The 23,353-nt window shown below is 43.9% G+C and overlaps 1 protein-coding gene across 14 annotated transcripts in view; it reads right to left on the bottom strand.

Annotated features, from left to right (window-relative positions):
* aopep (aminopeptidase O (putative)) overlaps positions 1 to 23,353 on the bottom strand; it is a 356,223-nt gene that overhangs the window by 32,499 nt on the left and 300,371 nt on the right. For 10 of the 14 annotated variants that reach the window (XR_010974900.1, XR_010974901.1, XR_010974899.1 and 7 more), the window contains one exon: positions 4,483 to 4,642. Coding sequence is in view for 6 of the 14 variants with exons in the window: in XM_068030079.1 (XP_067886180.1) it covers positions 4,502 to 4,642 (141 nt within the window). In the remaining 8 variants the exon portion in view is untranslated. Of the gene's footprint in view, positions 1 to 4,482; positions 4,643 to 11,064; positions 11,516 to 23,353 lie in introns of those variants that run through there. The other 4 variants (XM_068030074.1, XM_068030077.1, XM_068030080.1 and 1 more) reach the window with 3 other exon arrangements.

Raw genomic sequence — 23,353 nt, 5'->3', positions numbered from 1 at the left:
CTCATTCGAAACAAAGGGTATTGAGAAGAACCATATGAACACCTGTTCATCTCTGAAGAAACAAGTTTTGTTACACAGACAAGCAGACAGGTAGTAACCGAGTGGACAGTAGCTAAAAAGGCTGCTGCTCCCATCGCTCTCTCTCGTCTCTCTCTCTCCCTCCGCAGGAAACATCAAGTGAAAACCGTCTGTGACTGGGGGACCCTCCAAGCCTACTGACTGCTACAGCCAGCGACAAGGGGAAGAGAGCCAACAACAATTCTGCCTTCAAGCAACCCTAAACAAAGCAGGCTAACCAAAGGGCACTTTGACCAGCGAGGACATCAAGAATACAGCTTCAGCCAAGAACTGCTGGATTTACAGATTGTATTTAAATTTCATTTATTCTGGACTTTAATCCAACCACCAAATCTATTTTCCCTCCTGTAGTCTATTTGTGTGTGCATGATTCTCATGTGAATGTGTGCGTAAACATGTAGCCATTCAGCATAGCGGCGCCTCATCAGACCCCTTTCCTATCCTGAGTGGCATGAAACAGGGCTGTGTTCTCGCACCCACAGTTTTTGGGATTTTCTTCTCCCTGCTGCTGTCACATGTGTTCAAGTCTTCAGATGAAGGAATTTTCCTCCACACAAGATCAGGTGGCAGGTTGTGCAACCTTGCCCGTCTTAGAGCGAAGACCAAAGTACGGAAAGTCCTCATCAGGGAAATCCTCTTTGCTGATGATGCTGCATTAACATCTCACACTGAAGAGTGTCTGCAGAGACTCATCGACTCAATAACAAGCTGCCTGCAACGAATTTGGCCTAACCATCAGCCTCAAGAAAACGAACATCATGGGACAGGACGTCAGAAATGCTCCATCTATCAATATCGGCGACCACGCTCTGGAAGTGGTTCAAGAGTTCACCTACCTAGGCTCAAATATCACCAGTAACCTGTCTCTCAATGCAGAAAACAACAAGTGCATGGGAAAGGCTTCCACTGCTATGTCCAGACTGACCAAGAGAATGTGGGAAAATGGCGCACTGACATGGAACACAAAAGTCCAAGTGTATCAAGCCTGTGTCCTCAGTACCTTGCTCTATGGCAGCGAGGCCTGGACAACGTATGTCAGCCAACAGCGATATCTCAATTCATTCCATCTTCGCTGCCTCTGGAGAATCCTTGGCATCAGGTGGCAGGACCGTATCTCCAACACAGAAGTCCTCGAGGTGGCCAACATCCCAGCATATACACCCTACTGAGCCAGCGGCGCTTGAGATGGCTTGGCCATGTGAGCCGCATGAAAGTTGGCAGGATCCCCAAGGACTCATTGTATAGCAAGCTCATCACTGGTATCAGACTCACCGGCCGTCCATGCCTCCACTTTAAAGACGTCTGCAAACGCGACATGAAGTCCTGTGACATTGATCACAAGTTGGGGGAGTCAGTTGCCAGTGATCGCCAGAGCTGGCGGGCAGCCATAAAGGCGGGACTAAAGTGTGGCGAGTCAAAGAGACTTAGCAATTGGCAGGAAAAAGGACAGAAGCGCAAGAGGAGAGTCAACTGTCTAACAGCCCCGACAGCCAATTTTATCTGCAGCACCTGTGGAAGAGTCTGTCACTCTAGAATTGGCCTTTATAGCCACTCCGGGCACTGCTTCACAAACCACTGACCACCTCCAGGCGCTTACCCATTGTCTCTCGAGACAAGGAGGCCAAAGAAGTAGTTTTGTATCAATAAACTTAGATGCATTACTCTCGGCCTCTTCGTCTAAGTCATTAGTATGGATTGTAAATAGCTATGGCCCCAGCACTGATCCTTGCGGCACTCCACTAGTTACAGCCTGCCAACCTGAAAATGCCCTGTGTATCCCTACTCTCTGCTTCCTGTCTGTTAACTAATCCTCTATTCAACAGTATAATTACTACTAGGGGGACCTATAAACAACAGCTCCAGCATTTTCTGACCCTTTTTATTTCTAATCTCCACCGATACTGATTCTACTTCCTTAAGACATCCTTTTCTATCAGGGCTACTCCACCACCTTTTCCATCCTGTCTGTCTTTTCAAAATGTTGTGTACCCTGGAATATTTACTTTCCATTCTTGGTCACCTTGTATTCATGTCTCTGTAATGATGATTAGATGCAAACCATTTATCTCTATTTGTGCCGTTAGTTCACCTATTTTATTGTGACTGCTTCGGGTGTTCAAATAAAGAGTCTTTAATTTTTTTTTACTACTGTTCTTTCCATGGATTTTATTCACTGATGCACTATTACCATTAAACTCTCTGTCCCTTCCTGTCCCACTCTGCTGGAATTTACCCAAGTCGCTACACTGCTCTATTGCCTCGACTTTTGTCTTTAGATTTCTGAATCTCCCTTCATCTGACACCGCTCTCCCCACACACCTCCACCCCGCCCCTTTAGTTTAAAGCCATATCCACAGCCACAGTTATATGATTTGCAAGGACCCGAATCCCAGCCCAGTTTAAGTGGAGCTGGTTCAGTGCATTCTAAGATGGCAAATGAGTTTGATGTGCAATCCACAGATTTTACCACATGTGGGCAGGTGGTGTTTGAAGGATCAAGTAGATAAGTTGCTTGGGGGGCTGTGCGTTCCATCCGCTGCCTGGACTTGGCCTCCATATGCTCCCATTGAAGTCTCGAGGTGCTCGGTGCCTTCCCGAATGCTTCTTCGCCATTTTGTGTGGTCATGGGTCAGGGATTCCCATGAATTGGTAGATATGTTGAACAACCCTAAAGCATTTCTTCTGTCCTCCTGGGAGTCTCTGTGACAAAGTTCGGAGTAGAGCATTTGTTTCAGGAGCCTGTTGAAAGGCATGCGGGTGATGTGGCCTGATCAGCAAAGCTGGTTTTGGGTGATTAGCGTCTCGATGCTGGGAGTGTTGCTTTGGGAGAGGATGCTGACATTAGACACCCCCCCCCCCCCCCCCATCCTGCCAATGAATTTGAAGGATTCTGCAGAGACAGCGTTGGTGGTATTTCTGCAAAGCCTTGAGGTGCCTGCTGTAGATTGTCCAATTCTCTGAAGCATATAGGAGCGCAGGAATCACTGCTGCACGGTACACCATGAACTTATTTCCAGGTTTGACGTCCTGGTTCTCGAATGCTATTTTTCCTCATTCAGCCAAAGGCTGAACTGGCACATTGGAAACGGTGGTGGATTTTGTCATTTATATCTGCCTTCGTTGAGAGGAGGCTCCCGAGATATAGAAAGTGCTCCACCTTTTCCAGGGTCCTCCCAGTGGCCAAAGAACTCCTCCCAGAGTCGCAGTGTGGATTTTGCCCACTGAGAAGCACTACAGATTTGTTCTTCACTGCATGGCAAATGCAGCAAGCAGCACCAACCGCTGTACATGGCCTTTTTTGACCTCACCAAAGCCCTTGAAAGGAGGCGAGAGTGATTGCCCTTGACATCAAAGCAACATTTGTTCGAGTGTGGTATCAAATCTGGTCTGGTCTACCACAAGCAGTGATATGAAAGATCTAATATTTTCCCAAAGCAAAACAGTACGGAGGTGCACAATCCAAAACAGTTAGGGCATTAATCCCCTCTGTTAACTTTTCACCTCAAAAACTAATTTGACTTTTAAATAGAACAAAACAACCTTAAAGAGAATAATAGTTTTGGTGTAGAAGAGCAATTAGGTGGTGAGAAAGAAAAAGTTGAAAGTAGACTTTAGTGATCAGTGACTTCAGGAAAACAGCAAAGATAAAACACTGGTATCATCTATATGCTGGCAAGTTAACTGCAACATTTTGTCCCAGTGAACATTCTACCACTGACTGGTCTCTTTTTATTAAAAGGAGGATCTGATTTGCTCGATTAATTTTTCAGAAATTACTTCAAAAATTAAGACAGTGGTTTATGAAACTGTGAAGCTGCATTAGGTGCATTATACAAACACAACTGAAATGAAGGTTGTCACCCGGAGTGTGCTGTCCAGAAATATTTAAGCTACGTGTTTCCCCCAACATATCTGTATTTAACAGCAGGGAGGCATTAGTTATTATTGTCTTCAATTAATTTTCATCAGCAAAGAAAATATTAGAAATCATGCCATTATCTTGTCCCCTGCACAGCCTCTATGCTACCCAATCTGGTTTTAGGCTCAGTAAAAGGTGATAACACTAACTGAAATGGCATGATTCAACAAATAAGTTTTTTTTTTGAAAAGACATTTCTGACTGAATAGTTTTTTTTAAACTTTTAAGTGCAGTTTGCTCACTTCTAATCTATTACATATTCATATTAACATGTAGAAATAACATAGTGCTATTTTAAATTATTATAGTTTGATAAGAATTAACATTGAAATGACAAAGCCTACCAATTCAAGTCCAGAATGAATTACAGAAAATTGACAAATTATTTATTCCAAAATCAGGACGCTAGAACAACTAGTTTATTTCCTTTACCTTTAAATCTCTCCAACCCAAGGTATATCTTTAGAATGTCTTTATAGAATTACCTCTATGATTCTCACTTGGCTAGAGTATCATTTCAGCTACCACCTTCTGCAAGGATGGGTCCATCTCTTCTTGAAGCATGGTGAAGCACCTGTGAACCAGCTGCTGTTGTCTAGCATCTTCGTTAACCATCAACTCCCCATAGAGGTAGACTCCCATTGCCTAGGAGAAATGACACATCAGCTTTACAGAGGTAATCTCCTTACTAACATATAGTTTGCCAAAAGTTAAATTGTAAAGCACTGGCTCTGCAAAAAAAATCTGTCTTTTGCTTGGAATTTGACCACACTGTTTCTTTTAAACTTAGCAACTGTTTGCTGTACCGTCCGTGTAATTACTGATTTAGTATAGTGCTGGACATGTTTGAACTCTTGCACTGCAAGTCAATGTTTTCCTTTTGATGCTCAGTATGATTAAAATTGTATTGCACAACTCTTTCAAGAGTTTTTGATCTGATATAGAACACAGACATGTTTTCAGTACCATTCCCTTCACTCACTGCTGATTAAAGCTTTAGGAATGCACTGGTATGGTTTCTGTTTTGGAAAGGTCCCTACACTGCATTTTAAAACTGTCAAAAACCAAAGTATAAAATAAACTCTTGAATGTATTATGACTTTTTTTTGCAAATTCAGATTTGAGAAAAATGAAACTTACAAAAAAAGTTCCACAGTATGCTTGTACTTTCAACCTTTAAGCCCAGATCACATTGAACTGTTTAAACCAGATTATGAAATAAATATATAGCTGTCTATACATGTATTGTTTGTCATATTTTTCTATCGCAATCACATTACTTACATATTATTTCAATAATTCTTTTCTGCCTTATTTTTCTATTGATTTTACCTACCTCTGATTAAATCCTACATACTTTGTCTCCAACACATGCGGTGTTGTGGCTGCCGATGTATCTTGTATACTTCTCAGGTCTGCCTCAGCCTGGGTGCCACTGTGGCAACATACTTCAGACAAACTTTAATGATTTAATTCTTTTTCCTATTTATTCGGTACTGGTTTACATGACCCTTCTGCAATTTGCACCGATTTATGGGCATTCCTGCAACCACCCGCACCCGCTGCCATCAGTTCCAACAACCTCCACTGTTCCCAAAGATTTCCTAAGTGTTCCAGGCCTCCCTTTCTCAGGCCTTTTCCCACAATGTTAAGCTGCACATGCGTCAGTCCCTCATGATATGGCCTTTACCCTTTATGCTTCTCAAATGCCCCTGCCCTCACCATCCCATCCACTGCCGCAAAACTGGCTCTTTTTATTAAGAGAAATCGCTGAATGGAGCACAGGGAGGGGAGAGTACCCCAACTGATACCCTAAAAAAGAATCAGATAATCCCAACAGGTGTGACAAGAATCAAGCAATTTTGTTTGAGCTGCTTTATTGGATTATCTTTTGCTGGTCATAGCATAACGTTAATAGTTTCTGCAAGCTAGACAAATAAGAATTTACTTTACATCCATTTAATCCCAGTTGTGGCAGTACCAGATATATTCCAAAAAGACAAATAGGGTCCAGTGTTTTCTGTTAGCTCTCTGGGAATCACTATGTTTAGCTAAATAGTGGGAAAGAAGTCACAAGTAATGACAACAAAATGGCAAAAGTTTTAAATTACTTTGCGTCAGTATTTTCCAGGGAGACTAACATGGTGGACATGACATTAGAGGAAGAGATCCAAAAAGATATTAAAGACATTTGAGATTGAAAAAGGGGGAGAAAATTGATAAACTAATCAAACTCATCGATGATAAAATCCCTGATCTGAATGGATTGCCTCCATGCATATTATTGGCACTATTACATATATATAAAAATGGTCACAAGAGTTTTTTTTAATTAAAAGTTGGGAATTCTATGTGTTTTTGAAAGCTGAGAAAAAGGATTTTCTGTGAACAGTGAATGCTGTGGCTTGGTGTTTAAAGAGTGCAGACTGCAAGACATGCTTCCAAGCAACTCGGAAGATTTATGACTGTCTTGTGACTTGACTGTTGAAAGTTTTAGTTTTGTTTTGGGATTAAAAGAGACCAGTGAACTCTACAAGGAGCAGGTTTTGAAATCTTTGCTTTGCCTTGCCTGGAAAGAGAGTAAGACCCAGAAAAGTGTTACCACTCTCTGCAAAAGAAGCCTTGCGTCGCTTAGAAATAAATTTTACATTTAAGGTGTGGTTTTGACCTGCCTGACTAGAGAGAAAGATCCAGGAAAAGAGGGGTTGCTATACTCTGTGGAGGAACAGTGCTTTGGAGAGAGGAAACCTTGTATTTCGGGTGTGGCAGTCTCGGGTATTGCCTCCAGTCTCTCAGGAATCCCTGCCTCAAGAGTGATTCCTGTTACTCCTGTGTTATTGGAAGATCTTGAAATCTCAAGAAAGCTTCTGTTGCTAGACTGCTACTTCAAAATCCAAGTAGATCTGTTGCTGCACCCCTGATGGAAGACCTTGTGTGACATGTGCTGCAGACGAGTTGCCTTGACCGCCTACCCATCACAGACTGTTCATCAATCTCACCTGGACAGACTTCAAGTGGCAACCGACTATTTGATTCTGGGACACCTCTCGGTTCCGGAAATATCCTACCAGACCGTGACAACCAATCATTTTATTATTCCAAAGAAACAGTTGTAATTCAAAACATCCTTTTAAAACCGATTAACCGATTTTTGAATGTGTGTGCGTGCGGAAGAATAAGTTATAAAATCTTTTCCTATATATATATATATATATATATATAGATTTATCTCATTGTTTAAAACTTAGTTTAATAAATAATTTTGCTGTTTAAAGAAACTTGGTTTCGTTTGCTTTATTCTGGGGGATAAATAAAGTGTTTAATTTGGCTATTTTTCATCATTGGGGAATCTTTACTAATATGCTGTGACCTATGGAGTAGTGGGAATGAATTAACAGTGCATTACTCCCGCCTTGGTCGTAACAAAATTCATTAGAAAACAGATTAGAGCCAGAGGAGTGCTAAATTTAAAAGTCCAGCAAACTATAGATCAATTAGTTTAATGTTGGTGGTGGGAAAGACAATGGAATCCTTAGTCAAGAAAATGAAAAAACCTAGGGGGGAATCTTTTACTTGTAGGAGCGAGTGGGTTTGGGAGCAGGTGCAAGGGAGCATTAAAAGCGCTGATGTTGGCAGCATGTTGGGAAACCAGTTCCAACCCACTGACTTCCTCATGTAGCTGCAGCCTTGGGAGAGCCAGGTTGTTAATTTCAATATGTTAATAGTTCATTAAGAACAACTTTAACATTGTTTTCTGGATTTAGCTGTGGGTGCACAGGCATATTCCTTCTTCCCATTATTAGGGAACAGTATCTCCCTGTAGGCCCTTACAGCCCCCAGGAGTACATTCAGGAAGGCATCACCAAAGCACTGTGCAGACCTTGCGTAGACAATGTGAGACTTTGGGACTCCATTCTGACAGTTCCTTCTTTTGTTCTTCTACTTCCAGAATCCATCAACTGTCATCTTTATAGTGTCCCTTTAATTAATGGAGTTGAAATCAATTTATTTGGGTCGTCATCACGCCCGCTCAAACTAATTTGTCAGGAAACCCAGAAGTCAGATACAAATGCAGTGACTGGGCTAAAAAGCCACTGATCGATGGGGTTCCACAAGAATTGGTGCTGGGACCACTGTTGCTCACCATTTACATGAACAATTTGGGCTCAGGAATCATAAATACGAGTTCAATATCCACAAACACTAAATTGAGGGGTGTAGTTAATAGATGAGAAAGACATTAATAAATTTACAGAATGGGAATGTAATTGGCAAATGAACTTCAAGATAACAAAGTGCAAGGTGATACAATTTGGTAGAAGGGGTAAGGAGGCCATATACCCCTTGGAAAATAACTGTCTAGAATGGGATAGAAGGATGTAGGAATACAGATACCTAAACAATTAAAAGTAGCAAAGCAGGTTAATAAAAACCATAAAAAGCAAACAAGCACTGGGGTAATTTCTAGAGAGATGCAATTGAAAAGCAGAGAAGTTAAACATTTGTTACACAAGACCAGGAGGAGCAGGAGTTGAATGAGCACGGAAAGAGATAAACAGCACAGTGGTAGAGTTGGCCCAAGACCAGAGGGAGCGGGAGCTGAGCGAGAGCAAGACCAAGACCAGAGGGAGCAGCAGCTGAGCGAGAGCAGTTCAGCAGGGTCAGAAATTGAGAGTGTGGCATCAGAGTGAGGTCAAGATCAGTGCACAGAGGAAGGAGCAGCAGAACCTGAGAACTAAGATCGTCATCAAGGGAGGTAGAGAGAAAGCAGGGAATTATAGAGAGTCAGCCTGATGTCGGTAGTGGGGAAAATTCTAGAGTCCATTATCAAAGATTTTATAGCAGAGCACTTGGAGAACAGTGGTAGAATCGGACAGAATCAGTATGGATTTACGAAAGGGAAATCATGCTTGACAAATCTTCTAGAATTCTTCAAGGATGTAACTAGTAGAGTTGATGAGTGACAGCCAGTGGATGTGGTTTATTTGGACTTTCAGAAAGCTTTCGAAAAAGTCCCACATAAGAGATTAGCGTGTAAAATTAAAGCTCATGGGATTGGGGATAGTGTATTGCGATGGATAGAAAATTGATTGGCAGACAGGAAACAAAAAGTAGGAATAAATGGGTCTTTTTCCAAATGGCAGGCATTGACTAGTGGGGTACCGCAGCAATCGGTGCTAGGACCCCAGCTAGTCACAATATACATTAATGATTTAGATGAGAGAACTAAATGTAATATCTCCAAATTTGAAGATGACGCAAAACTGGGTGGGAGAGTGAGTTGCGAGGAGGATGCAGAAGGGTTTCAGGGTGATTAGGACAAGTTGAGTGAGTGGGCAAATGCATGGCAGATGCAGTATAATGTGGATAAATGTGAGGTTATCCACTTTGGTAGCAAAAACAGGAAGGCAGATTATCGGAACGGCTATAAACTGAGAGAGGGGAATATGCAGCGAGACCTGGGTGTTCTCGTACACCAGTCGCTGAAGGTAAGCATGCAGGTACAACAGGCGGTAAAAAAGGCAAATGGTATGTTGGTCTTCATAGCGAGAGGATTCGAGTACAGGAGCAGGGATGTCTTGCTGCAATTATACAGGGCCTTGGTGAGGCCACACCTGGAATATAGTGTGCAGTTTTGTCTCCTTATCTGAGGAAGGATGTTCTTGCTATAGAGGGAGTGCAGCGAAGGTTTACCAGACTGATTCCTGGGATGGCGGGACTGACGTATGAGGAGAGATTGGGTCAGTTAGGATTATATCCGGTGGAGTTCTGAAGAGTGAGGGGGGGGGGGGGAATCTCAGAAACATATAAAATTCTAACAGGGCTTGACGGGTAGATGCAGGAAGGATATTCCCGATGGTGGGGGAGTCCAGAACCAGGGGTCAAATTCTAAGGATCCGGGGGAAACCTTTCAGGACTGAAATGAGGAGAAATTTCTTCACCCAGAGAGTGGTGAGCCTATGGAATTCGCTACCACAGAAAGCAGTTGAAAACATACAATGTTTTGGCCTCAAGAAGGAGCTAGATATAGCTCTTGGGTTTAAAGGGATCAAAGGATCTGGGGCGAAAGCGGGAACAGGTTACTGAGTTGGATGATCAGCCATGATCATAATGAATGGCTCAGCAGGCTCGAAGGGCCGAATGGCCTACTCCTGCTCCTATTTTCTATGTAAGCACTGAGGTAAGGATCTAAGATAATGGACTAGAATAATTAAGTCAGGTTTTTTTAAAAAGTGAGGTTTTAAGTTTTTCAAAAGTTTTAAGTTTTATTTCTGATATTTTAATAAATAGCCTAATAAATAGAGGCATGGAAGGACACTTCAGTTCCAACAGATGCACATGTGGGAAACTCCATGACACTTCTGAAGAAAGTGTCATCAGTTGCAGCAGCTCGTGCTCTGGGGTTTGGAGATGGACAGCAGCAGCTGGCATCACTGTGGTGCATCCGCCAGGCTGAGAGCTATGTGGATAGCATATATCTAGAGGTACTCACCCGCAGCTTAAGGGTGGGCAGGCAAAATGGGTGACTGCTAGACAGTCAAGCAGCACTAAGCAGGTAGTGCAGGAGTCCTGAGTGTATCTCGCTCTCCAACCATGGAAAGGGAAAGGGAGAAAATAAGAATTTGGTGACCCATTTCACTGCTCAACGTGGACTACAAAATTCTGTCCAATGTCCTCACCAATCGGGTCAAGTCTGTTCTGGAGTTGGTGATTCATCTGGCAGGAAGATCTCTGACAGGCTCGGACTACTCAAGGATATGACTGTCTATGTGCAGGATGGGGGCATGGATACCTGGCTCATCAGCTTGGATCAGGAGAAGGCATTTGTCAGAATGTCGCACACCTACATGATGGAACATGCTCTCCAAAATGGGGATTAGGGAAGGAATTTGAAATTGGATCCGACTGCTCCACAAAAACATCAGTAGCGCAATTTCAATAATGGATGGGAATCAGAAAGTCTTCCAATCAAATATGGGAGTTAGGTATGGCTGTCCTCTCTCCCCGTCTTGTTCATGGGCTGTATCGTACCTTGTGCCGAGTCCAACAGGAAGGATGTGGGTATAAGAGGGGTGACATTTCAGGCAGCGGAGGCACTCAGGTCAAAGCCTCCCTGTACATGGACGACGTCGCTGTTTTCTGCTTGGATCCACTGTCAGTTCACAGACTGATGAGCATCGACAACCAGTTCGAGCTGGCCTCGGGAGCCAAAGTGAATTGTAGCAAGAGCGAGGCGATGTTCTTTGGGAACTGGGCCAACCGATCCTTTGTCCCCTTCACCTGAAGGTCCTGGAGAGATGGTTTGGAGGAGCTGGAGCATACGCCAAAACGATGAAACAGAAACTGGGTATATGGGATCGATGCTCCTTCTCCATTGCGGGTAAGAATCTGGTCATCAGGTACGAGATACTTTTGTTGCTGCTCTATGTGGCGCAGGTCTGGCTCATACACTGCAGTTATGCCATGGCAATCACATAAGACACCGTCTGCTTTATCTGGGACACCATGTTCAAACCTCTAGATAAAGGGGAGAAAACATTCCCAACGTCACTCTCATCCGGATGGCCACCTTTGTGTGCAGCTGCATCAAACTGTGCATAGACCTTTGATACGCAAACACCAAGTGTCACTAATTGCTGAGTTTCTATCTGTCCCCGGTATTGTGAAGGATGGGTCTGGCCACATTGCCGCGGAACGCTCCGTTCAGTTGGACTGTGCTGTACCACCTGTCGCTCGTGGAAAAGTCTGTACAGAAAAACACCTTTGACCACAACCCCATGGCAGTGGTCCACCCATAACTTCCTCCAGACCCTGTGGGGAAAAAGAGATGGTGGATCCTGTCGGATGGTTCCTTCAGCAGACTGTCAAACTCATTCACAGAATGCCTTATTGCCTGTACTTTCAAACAAGCACCAAGAGATTACTTGGCTAGTGGTGAGAAGGGCCCTCCCCATCAGATCCTTCCTGCACGCCCGGAGTCTTACTGCCTCCACACACTGCCCTCGAGGTGGCTGCAGTGGGGAAGAGACCATTTCCCACCTCTTTCTGGAATGCGCCTTCACAAAGCAGGTCTGGAAAGAGGTGCAGTGATTTTTACAGTCAGAGTTATACAGCACAGAAACAGGCCCTTCGGCCCATCGTGTCTGTGCCGGCCATACAGCACCCAACTATTCTAATCCCATATTCCTACACTTGGCCCGTAGCCCTGTATGCTATGGTGTTTCAAAAGTGGTCATCTAAATACTTCTTAAATGTTGTGAGGGTTCCTGCCTCCACCACCTCTTCAGGCAGTGCGTTCCAGATTCCAACCACCCTCTGGGCGAAAAAATGTTTCCTCAAATCTCCCCTAAATCTATGTCCCCTGGTTCTTGACCCCTCTGCAAAAGGGAAAACGTTTCCTCCTATCTCACCTATCAATGCCCCTCATAATCTTGTACACCTCAATCATGTTCCCCCTCAGCCTTCGCTGCTCCAAGGAAAACAACCCTAGCCTTTTCAGTCTCCTTTCATAGCTGAAATGCTCCAGCCCAGGCAACATCCTGGTGAATCCCCTCTGTACCCTCTCCAGTGCAATCACATCCTTCCTATAGCGTGGTGACCAGAACTGTACACAGTACTCCACTTGTGGCCTAACTAGCGTTTTATATAACTCCATCATAACCTCCCTTCTCTTATATTCTTTGCCTCGGCTAATAAAGGAAAGTATCCCATATGCCTTCCTAACCACCTTCTCTACCTTTGCTGTTGCCTTTAGTGATCTATGGACAAGTACACCAAGGTCCTTCTGACTTTCTGTACTTCCTAGGGTCCTACCATCCACTGTGAATTCCCTTGCCTTGTTAGTCCTCCCAAAATCCATTACCTCACACTTTTCAGGATTAAATTCCAATTGCCACTGCTCAGCCCATCTATATCTCCCTGTAATCTAAGGATTTCCTCCTCACTATTTATGACACCACCAATTTTCGTGTCTGCGAACTTACTGATCATACCTCCTATATTCATGTCTAAAATCATTAATGTACATTACAAACAGCAAGGGTCCCAGCACCGATCCCTGTGGTACACCAATGGTCACAGCCCTTGACCATTACCCTCTGCCTCCTGCCACTAAGCCAATTTTGGATCCAATTTGCCAAATTGCCCTGGATCCCATGGGCTCTTACCTTCTTAACCAATCTCCCATGCGGGACTTTATCAAAAGCCTTACTGAAATCCATGTATACTAAATCGACTGCTTTACCCTCATCAACACACCTAGTCACCTCCTCGAAAAATTTTGTCGAGGTTCATCGCGAGTAGCTCTGTAACGCAGGACTCAGTGCTCTACGGGTGGTTCCCAGGGATGCACACCGAGATAAACATCAACTGCTGCTGGAGGAGCATCAACTCGGTGAAAGACGCTCTTTGTTCTGCCCGAAACTTACCGGTCTTTCAGTGCAAAGAGCTGTCCATGTCTGAATATCACAGACTGGCGCATTTCAATCAAGGCCCAGAACTATGTGCTGAGGGACACACTAAATCTTGGGGCACTCGCCACAAAAGCTTAATGGGGAAAGGGCACAGTCGAAGACCACCCCGCCATAGTCTATCAAGCGGCTGGAACCCATGTTAAAACCCTTTGGGCTATATGCACCAGAGATTAAATGAAAATTCACATTGTAAATATAAACTGTAATGGCAAGTGTAGTGAGGCACCACATATACTGTATAGAAAGAAACTGATCTGTATTGCACTTTATGTAATGTCAAGTTTGAATTGTTAGATAATGTACTTATGTAAATTTTATGAATACAGTATAATTTTGGAAAAAAAACACATCTCTCTCTACAACCAGTATTCAGTTCTGAATGCTGGTAAGGGAAATGTTTCCTCTGAGGAATACAGCCAGAGCTACGGTCACAACACCATGGGTGGCTCAGCTGTGCAGGGGCTGGTGGGGGTGGGGGTGAGGTGGGGGGGGGGGGGAAGGAGGGGAGGAAGCAGGAAGGTCAGGAAAGCAATACTGATAGGAGATTCATTAGTTAGGGGAACTGACAGAGGCTGCAGATGTGATTCCAGGATGTCATATTACCGCCCTGGCAGTGATTTCACTGAGAGGCTGCAGAACCTTCTGAGGGGTGAGGGTGAACATCATCATCAGGGCGTAGCCGCTCTGCCCCCTCTGTTTAAATGAGCACCCCCCGAATGTAATATCGCAGGGGCTCAGGGACAGCGCATCTGCGTGCGATGCACGCTGCCATCAGAGTGTGCCGCCGCGAACTGCGGCACACTCGTATAATTCAGCCCAGAGGTGTTGCTTCCACTTGTGCAGCAGGCCAGAAGTAAGGGCTATAAATATAAAGACTGCGTTTGCTGACAAAGCTACCACTAGGTGGTGCTTTACTAGCACATGCGCAAATGCAGCCTGTTCCACTGAAACGTCACGGTCTGCGACATTCAGGCAGCTGCCAGGATTAAAGATGGCGCTGCTTAATTTATCACAGAAAAACAACTTCAACCCATGGCAGCACACAATGGACATGTTTGATACTCGGAAAACATTGCGCTGTTTAAAGGAAAGCATCTCTGATAGTGCTGCACACCCTCCACAATTCTTTGAGGTTTCAGCACCATCCCACTCTCCGGCTGCCCCCACCTCCTACCACTCTCCAGCCGTTCACTACCCCCACCACTCCACCCCCTCCAGATGCTAGCTCTACGCCATGGGCCGCTTCCCTCCTCTTGGCCACTCGCTCCTACGTTGCCCCATCGCCCCTCGCAGACCACTTTGCTTCTTTGGGCGGAGCAAGTGGGCGAGAGGACGGAAGCGGCCCCTGGCCTCAAGCTAGCATCTGGAGGGACTGGGCGGAGGGGAAGAGAGCAGGGAGCGAGCGGCCGAGGGGCGAGAGCATTTTACCTGCACCAGTTAGTCCTGGCAAGGTAAGGCGTAGGCTGTGCAGGAGACTGTTTGAGCACCTGCACAGTTTGGAGCACTCTGATAACGTCAGTGGGCCACTGCGTTGTCAGAAATCACTTTGAAATATAAAATAGACACTAACAAATTCAATAGGGAATTCAAAAGAAACCTCTCTGCCCAGAGATTAGTCAGAATGTGCAACTTGCTACCACAAGGAGTAGTTGAGGTGTCTAGCATAGATGCAGATAAAGCAAAGCTAGATAAACACAAGGAAGAAAGGAATAGAAGGATATGTTGATGGGGTTAGATAGAATATTCAGCACAGAAAAAGGCCATAGAAAAGCAAACAAGCCTTTGGGGTTCATTTGTAGAGGTACAGAATTGAAAAGCAAAAAAGTTAAATTAAACTTCAGAGGCTATTCAGCCCAACCAGTCCATGCCAGTGCTTATGCTCCATTCGAGCCTCCTGCCATTCTTCCTCATTTAAGTCTACATCGTAACCCTCTATTCCCTTCTCCCTCTTATGCTTGTCCAGCTTCCCCTGAAATGCATCTATACTATTCATTTCAACTACTCCCTGTGGTAGTAACTTCCACATTCTCACCACTCTCTGGGTGAAGAAGTTTCTTCTGAATTCCCTATTTGATCTCTTGGTCATTATCTTGCATTGATAGCCTCTTGTTTTGCTGTTCCCCATAAGTGAAAACATTGGACAAAATCTTCTCTACTTAGTCCCTGCCGAAATGATGGACCATTAGCGGGTCAGGAACACACGGAACTCTTCATTTGGCTTTACTGAGGTTTTTTAACTGAGCCACAGTATTGGCATACCGCTTTGTGTTCCCTGACCAATCAGGGTGGAATGATGTGCTGGATCTGTCAAAGGAAGGATTTCTAATTAAAAGGACCATGCCATGGGCTTGAATGGATCAACTGGATATGGAGTTTTGACTCTGCAGCAACCACAGGAATGGACAGGAGACCTGGGAAAGCTGCTCCCTGGGTCTCTCACTCTTACCTGGAGGTCCTGCTGCAGGATCTGAGGGACTGCAGTGAGGTGAGCTGTCCCAAGGATGGGAGAAGATCTCCAACCAAGCAGGCGTGGATGGAAGTGGCCAAGAAAGTCAGCAGAAATATGGTCCCTCCAACCTGGAGGCAGTGGACCAAGAGGATCCACAACCTCTGGAGAATAGGAAAGGCATTGCAATTTCAGGTGCCAAGCCTGACACTCTGATTTTCCCAGTGCAGCACTCCTCAGGTCAACACATCTTGCAGCTGCACTCATTCCTCATCACAGGCACCTCACATTCCATCTGAGCAGTCAACACTCAAATTCACCCTCATCCTATTGCCCTCATGCGACACAGACACCCTCCACAATTGCTGTCCTTTCCTGCTACCCACACAAGCTATTGCTGACAATCAACTCTCTGCGTTCTCTCCTTGCAGCAGAAGAGAGCACACAACTTCGGGGAGAGGGAGGACCTGGGGCGGTTGGTTCTCCAGTGTCAGACACCTTGCCGACTACTGACAATGCATGCCCACAGGGAAGGAGGTCTTGTTCCAGAAGGCTGCAGATGTCAGTAATGAAACTGCTGTGAAGACCGGAGCCTCCACAGGCACTACTATTTTTTATTCTTTTGTGGGATGTGGGCGTTGCTGGCAAGGCCAGCATTTATTGCCCATTCCTAATTGCCCTTGAGAAGGTGGTGGTGAGCTGCCTTCGTGACCCACTGCCTTCCGTCTGGTGCGGGTACACCCACAGCGCTGTTAGGGAGGGAGTTCCAGGATTTTGATCCAGTGACAGTGAAGAAACGGTGATATGTTGCCAAGTCTTGGAGGGGAGCAAAATCTAATACCTCACACTTATCTATGTTGAAAGTAATTTGCCATTCCATAAGTTTATGAATTATTGCTGAAAATAGAGACATGTCGTTGAAGCTTTTCGTCTTGCATCAGGACAATCGTAAGAGTAATCAATGTAATGGAAAACAACAACTTCTACTGCATGAGAAGAGAGTGCTGACTGGTTGGCAAGTGAACTCTGATTGGTAGAGGCATTGCCATGGAGAATGCACCAGGTTACAGTGACTGACAGTTAACTGCCAAGCTTTGCTTGAAATTTAAACCAGGCAACTTGACACTGATCGGTCAAGGTATTGCCCTGAGGAATGAACCAGCAAATGACTGTCACTTATTTTGTTTACCTGAAACAGGCGTAATGTTTGCAGACAGAAATATGTAAAAAGAATAGTGCCCTGTGTATTAATATATATAGCTTCCAGTACGCACAATGCACCACACTGCGAGCCCTACTGACAATCTTAAATTGGTTGTCAGCGTAATTCTTAGCACACTGGATTATTTCGCAAATGTTGTCCAATTGCGGAATCACATCTAATGTTGGACACTATATTTTGAGTTTTGCAAACACGGGCTGGTTGGGTACCTTGCCCATTGCAAACAGCAGAAGGCTTGAAGGCAGCATCCTGTTAGTGGCAAATACCGCAGGTGTTTCTACTACATAGTAACAGCGTGAAACAGCTAGCTTCACCTGTTGTTCAAACTTTTGGGATACATTACCCTTCCAGGGTAATTAGAGGTAGACTGGGCACTTTTCAGGCAAGACGAAAAACTTCAACGACATGTCTCTATTTTCAGCAATACTCAAGTTTATTAATGTTGATTTGTAATTTGTTCCAGTTCTCCCCAGTATTACCACTGCCACACCAACACCCCACCCCCAAACAAGTTGGTGGTGTCAGCAAATTTTGAAATTGTGCTTTTGATTCTGGTTTGAATTGTTAATATAAATTGTGAACAGTGGCTCCAGCATTGCGGGACCCCACTTCCCACCTTCTGTCACTCTAAACAGCTACCTTTTATTCCTACTCACTGCTTTCTGATTTGCAGCCAGCTAGCTACATTCTGTTACTTGTCCCCTGACTCTGCATGTTCCGACGTTATTCATTGGTCTAAGGTACCTTATTGAGGGCCTGTTGGAAATCTAATTATATTAGATCTACTACATTGCCCTTGTCTAGTCTCTCAGTTACCTGTTTAAAGAATTCAATGGGGTTAATCAAGCAAGACTTTTCCTTTTGAAATTCATGTCTATTCATTACTGTATTTTTGTTTTCTTGATGTTTTTCTATTTTCTCCTTTAGTAGGGTTTAAAGGGGTTCATTTCTGCTTAAATACAAAGCACATTTGGCCACTGGATTGAGCTTTACATCTCTACATGTCATAAGAACATAAGTAACAGGAGCAAGAGTTGGTCCTATGGCCCCTCAGTCATACTCTGCCATTATGGTTAAAAAGGCTTAAGGGATCCTGGGCTTTATAAATAGAGGCATACAGTACAAAAACAGATGATAAAACTTTATAGAATACTGGTTCAGCCTCAACTTTTTTTTTTATTCATTTGTGGAATATGGGTATCGTTGGCTCGGCCAGCATTTATTGCCCATCCCTAACTGCCCTTAGGCTGGGTGGCTTGCTAAGAGTCAACCACATTGTTGAGGGTCTGGAGACACTTGTAGGCCAGACCAGGTAAGGAAAACAGATTTCCTTCCCTAAAAGGACATTAGTGAACCAGATGAGTTTTTTTTTTTTAAACAATAGACAATTGTTTCACCATCATTAGACTAGCTTTTAATTCCATATTTTTATGAATTCAATTCAAATTTCACCACCTGCCATAGTAAGATTCGAACCCATGTCCCCAGAGCTTTAACCTGGGCCTCTGGATTGCTTGTCTAGTGACATTACTACTACACCACCACCTCCCAATAACTAGAGCATTGTGCCCAGTTCTGGGTGCCACATTTTGGGAGGGATGTGAGAGTGCAGAGGAGATTCACAAGAACAGTTCCAGGGATGAGGGTCTTCGATTAGGTGGTTGGATTGGAGAAGGTTGGCGAGGAGTGGGCTGAGGGGAGGTGTTCGAGATCATGAGGGATCTGGACAGCGTGTAGGGGAGAAATTTCTCTCGTTGGTGGAGTGGTCGAGGGCTAGATAACACAGATTTAAAGTGACTGTCAAAAGAACCAAAAGCGACATGAGGAAGAACTTTTTTACACAGCGATTGGATACAATCTGGGTGCACTGCCTGGAGGGGTGGTGGAGACAGATTCAATTGTGGCCTTCAGAGGGGAATTGGATAAGAACCTGAAGGAAAAAGAATTGCAGGGTTACCGGGAAAGGGCAGGGTACTGGGACTAGCTAAATTATTCTTGCAGAAAGCCAGCACAGACTCAATGGGCCAAATGGCCACCTTCTGTGCTGTAACCATTCTACGATTTCCATTTTTTTCCCCTCCTGATGGTAAGCTGATTGGGTCTTTAGTTCTCTTGACATGTTCTATTTCCCTTTTTAAATATAGGCGTTAGCATTCTGCTCGTCCTCTACACTTTTTCTAACGAATTACTAAATATGTACAACAATGCCTCACTATCTCTTCCTTAGATTCTTTAGGAAACCACAGATGTAATCTGTCCATACTAGGGGTTTATCCTCTTTTGAGCATGATTAGTTTATTTGATACTTCTCTTATTTTAAATGCAGTTTACATCATTTCTAATCACATCTTCTGATGTCATGTCGATGAAGAAGGGAGGGAGGAGGCTCGCACGGAGCATAAACACCAACATGTAGGCTGAATGGCCTGTTTCCGTGCTTGCTATACCATGTAAAATGGCAATCTGGTTCATAAGTTGCATGAAGTTCACTTGTGCGAGTGCTCATTGTAGCTTAACCCAAGTAGCACATCTAGTGTAAAAACACAAAAAATGAAAGAGGTGGTAATGGGAAGTCAGGGAAAACATACTTTATGCAACTTTAAATACAAAGGGCTGGCTTTTGAGTTTATAGCTGGGAAACAGGTGAAGACACTGACAGACAAGGTAGGTTGAGGAGGTGGGAGGACAGAGAATGATGGTGGAAAGTGGGGAGGGATGGGATAAGAAAAAAAATGAAGGAAAGAATGGGATTAAGGCAGAGGAAAACAAATGGGAGAGGAAGAGGGAGGAGATAGGTTGGGTGGGGAGAAGAAAGCCGAGAGTCGAGGAAAAGCTAGAGGTGATGGATATGGTTGAGTGGGTGGAGGAATCCCTAGGTGACTGGAGGGGATTACGGATGTAGGGGAGGGAAGGGGTAAAGACAAGTAATTGAGAAGGGACAGGGAAGACTGACGGGGCAAGGGGAGGAAAAAGAGCAAAAGCGGGGTGGGGGGGGTGGAGGTCAGACAGGATGAAGCATTTTATTGAAATTGGAAATAGTGGCTAAATGATGTTTGATGAACTTGAAGCAGTCCAAAATTTAACCTCACTGAATTAGTTTTTCTTTGGTCTATTTGCACAAATTAATTTGAACCAATATTCCAATTTTATTCTTCCCATAGTTTTCTTTTTTATCTCTAGATTATCTTTCAATCTCCTCCTTACAAGGCCACTCTTTCCTCAACTCAGATCTCTAACTTTAGGATCAGCTTCATGTCTCTTCTCATTACTGCCTTCGGTGACTGAATGTCTCCCTTGCGCCTTGGTGACTAGATCTGGGCGTATTAGAATCATAAAATCATGGAATTTGCAGAGCAGGAGGACAGAATTTAGTCTGTTGTGCCTGTGCTGGCTCTTTAAAAGAGCAAACCAATTAGTCCCACTCCCTTGCTTTTCCCTGCAACTCCCCACCTCCCCACAACCATTGCCTGCAAATGTGCGCTATTCAAGTATAATTCCCTATTGAAAGTTCCTACTGGATTGGCTGCTACCATTTCAAGAAGTGCATTCCAGGTCATAACAACTCAATGCTACTCCCATCGTAGCAATCACAGATAAGGCCATCTCTGCTCACTTTAAAAAAAAATTTTTTTTATCACTTCCTTGTACTGCTCTTCACCCACTTCCCCCTTCCAACCCTACTTCCTTTCGTGTCTTGGAAAAGAAAACTCTCTCCCAATACACTTACAACTGCTCTTTCAAAAATCCCAGCTGTCTAGGCTTTGGCCCTCTGTTCACCAAAACATTTTTGCAGCTGCCAATCTGCTCAACCACATCCTCAACTCCATCTTTAATGCTTTAGGCCCCATTAAACGGGAAAAAAACAATGTGAATCAACTAGTCATGAGAATAAACTAGCCACGAATCTAAAAACAGATTGTACCAACTTTTACAAGTGTATAAAAAGAAGAGATGCTAAAGTAAGCATTGGCCCCTTAGAGACAGAGACAGGATTAATTAATAAGGGAAATGAGAAAATGGCAGAGGCATTAAACAAATATATTGTGTCTGTTTTGACAGGAGAAGACACAAATTACATGCCAGTAATGAAGAGTAATTAATGAGCTAATAAGGGTAAAGAAGTTAAAGTAATTAATATTATGTTACGACCACGTGGTGTGACGTGGGTGGTTTCCACTGTTCAACTCCCACCTGATCACAAGTGTATTTGTATTAAGAGTTTAGTCCCTTGGTGTTTTATTTTTCAAATAAACAGAGAGTGACAGGTTTTCTTGCAGCTTTTAAAACAGAAAGTCAATTGTTTATTGCTCAATATGGCTTATCCCAAAATTGTTGCAAACTCATTCATCTACACATTCGCGCATACACACACACGAAGAAGCAGGAAAAGAAGGGAAAGAGGTAGCAGGTGGGTTTTAGTGGGAGAGAAGGGTTACGATTAACCTGTTACATTCTCTTGAGATTCAAGTTCTAGATAGTTGCAGGTCTGAGATGGTTATAGCTTTTACGCCTGTTTGAAGGTTCTGTTGAAGATGGTGGGTCACTTCCAGCTCTCTCTGCTGTTTGATGTAGGTGTCAGATTTTTTCAACAGGATATGTGCTTTCTGGCTTGCTGGAATGCCAGCTGTTACAAGTAGCTTCACCTTCTGGGTCAGTCTCTCTCTCTCTCTCTGGGTGTCTGTTTTAAGGTAAAACTGTGTCACCTCCTGTTAGGAGACACTCTGGTTTCTACCCATGGTGATCACACAATGGCTCAGGACGTGGTTACTTCACACCTCCTTTGTTTTAGAAGATATTCAATTGTGGATGTTTTTAGGATAGATGTAAGATAGATGTCATTAACACTTTTTGGCTTTGAAGAGTTGTTCTTTGTAAGACTGGATGCACAAAAGGCTAATCCTCTTTTTCTTCTGTGGCCATTTTGGACCATTGTTCAATTTTTAAAATAAAGTTTTTTTTTACAAAGTTAGTTTTTTCGCAGCTCTTCAGAGTTAGTCTGTGTATCGATACACTTCTGTGCGTGTGATACTTCCCCCAAAAGGGAAAAAATGAAATTCCTTTGATTTAATTTTTATGTTGTTTGTTCTCATTTTTTGGACTTAGAAAGAGGGAAAAAAGAAACAGTTTAGCGTCACATAACATTACACATTCATTTCATTCACTCCTCAAGCTTCCAGTCTACATTTTTCATCATCCTTTCTTTGAATGAGGTACCATCAGAAAATTGCATTTCTTCTGCTTACGTGTTGTCAAATGGGATTGTGGTTTCTCTCACACCAGTTTGCACTAAACATAGAAAATAGGAGCAGGAGTAGGTCATTCGGCCCTTCGAGCCTGCTCCGCCATTCATTATGATCATAGCTGATCATCCAACTCAGTAGCCTGTTCCCACTTTTGCCCCATACCCTTTGATCCCTTTAGACCCAAGAGCTATATCTAACTCCTTCTTGAAAACATACAATGTTTTGGCCTCAACTGCTTTCTGTGGTAGCGAATTCCACAGGCTCACAACTGTCTGGGTGAAGAAATTTCTCCTCATTTCAGTCCTGAAAGGTTTACCCCATATCCTTTGACTATGACCCCTGGTTCTGGACTCCCCCACCATCGGGAACATCCTTCCTGCATCTACCCTGTCAAGTCGTGTTAGAATTTTATACTTTTCTGTGAGATCCCCCCTCACTCTTCTGAACTCCAGCGAATATAATCCGAACCGACTCAATCGCTCCTTATACGTTAGTCCCACCATCCCAGGAATCAGTCTGGTAAACCTTCCCTCTATAGCAAGAGCATCCTTCCTCAGATAAGGAGACCAAAACTGCACAAAATATTCCAAGTGTGGCCTCACCGAGGCCCTGTATAATTGCAGCAAGACATCCCCGGTCCTAAACTCGAATACTCTCGCTATGAAGGCCAACATACCATTTGCCTTTTTTCCCACCTGTTGCACCTTCAGCAACTGGTGTATGAGAACACCCAGGTCTCGCTGCATATTCCCCTTTCTTAGTTTGTAGCCGTTCAGATAATAATCTGCCTTCCTGTTTTTGCTACCAAAGTGGATAACCTCACATTTATCCACATTATACTGCATCTGCCATGCATTAGCCGACTCACTCAACTTGTCCAAATCACCTTGAAGCCTCTCTGCATCCTCCTCACAACTCACCCTCCCACCCAGTTTTGTGTCATCTGCAAATTTGGAGATATTACATTTAGTT

Source organism: Heterodontus francisci, chromosome 4 (assembly GCF_036365525.1).
Source record: "Heterodontus francisci isolate sHetFra1 chromosome 4, sHetFra1.hap1, whole genome shotgun sequence".
Lineage (NCBI taxonomy): Eukaryota > Metazoa > Chordata > Chondrichthyes > Heterodontiformes > Heterodontidae > Heterodontus > Heterodontus francisci.
Note: the sequence above shows the minus strand (reverse complement) of the source record. Positions and strands in the feature narration are given on the sequence as shown.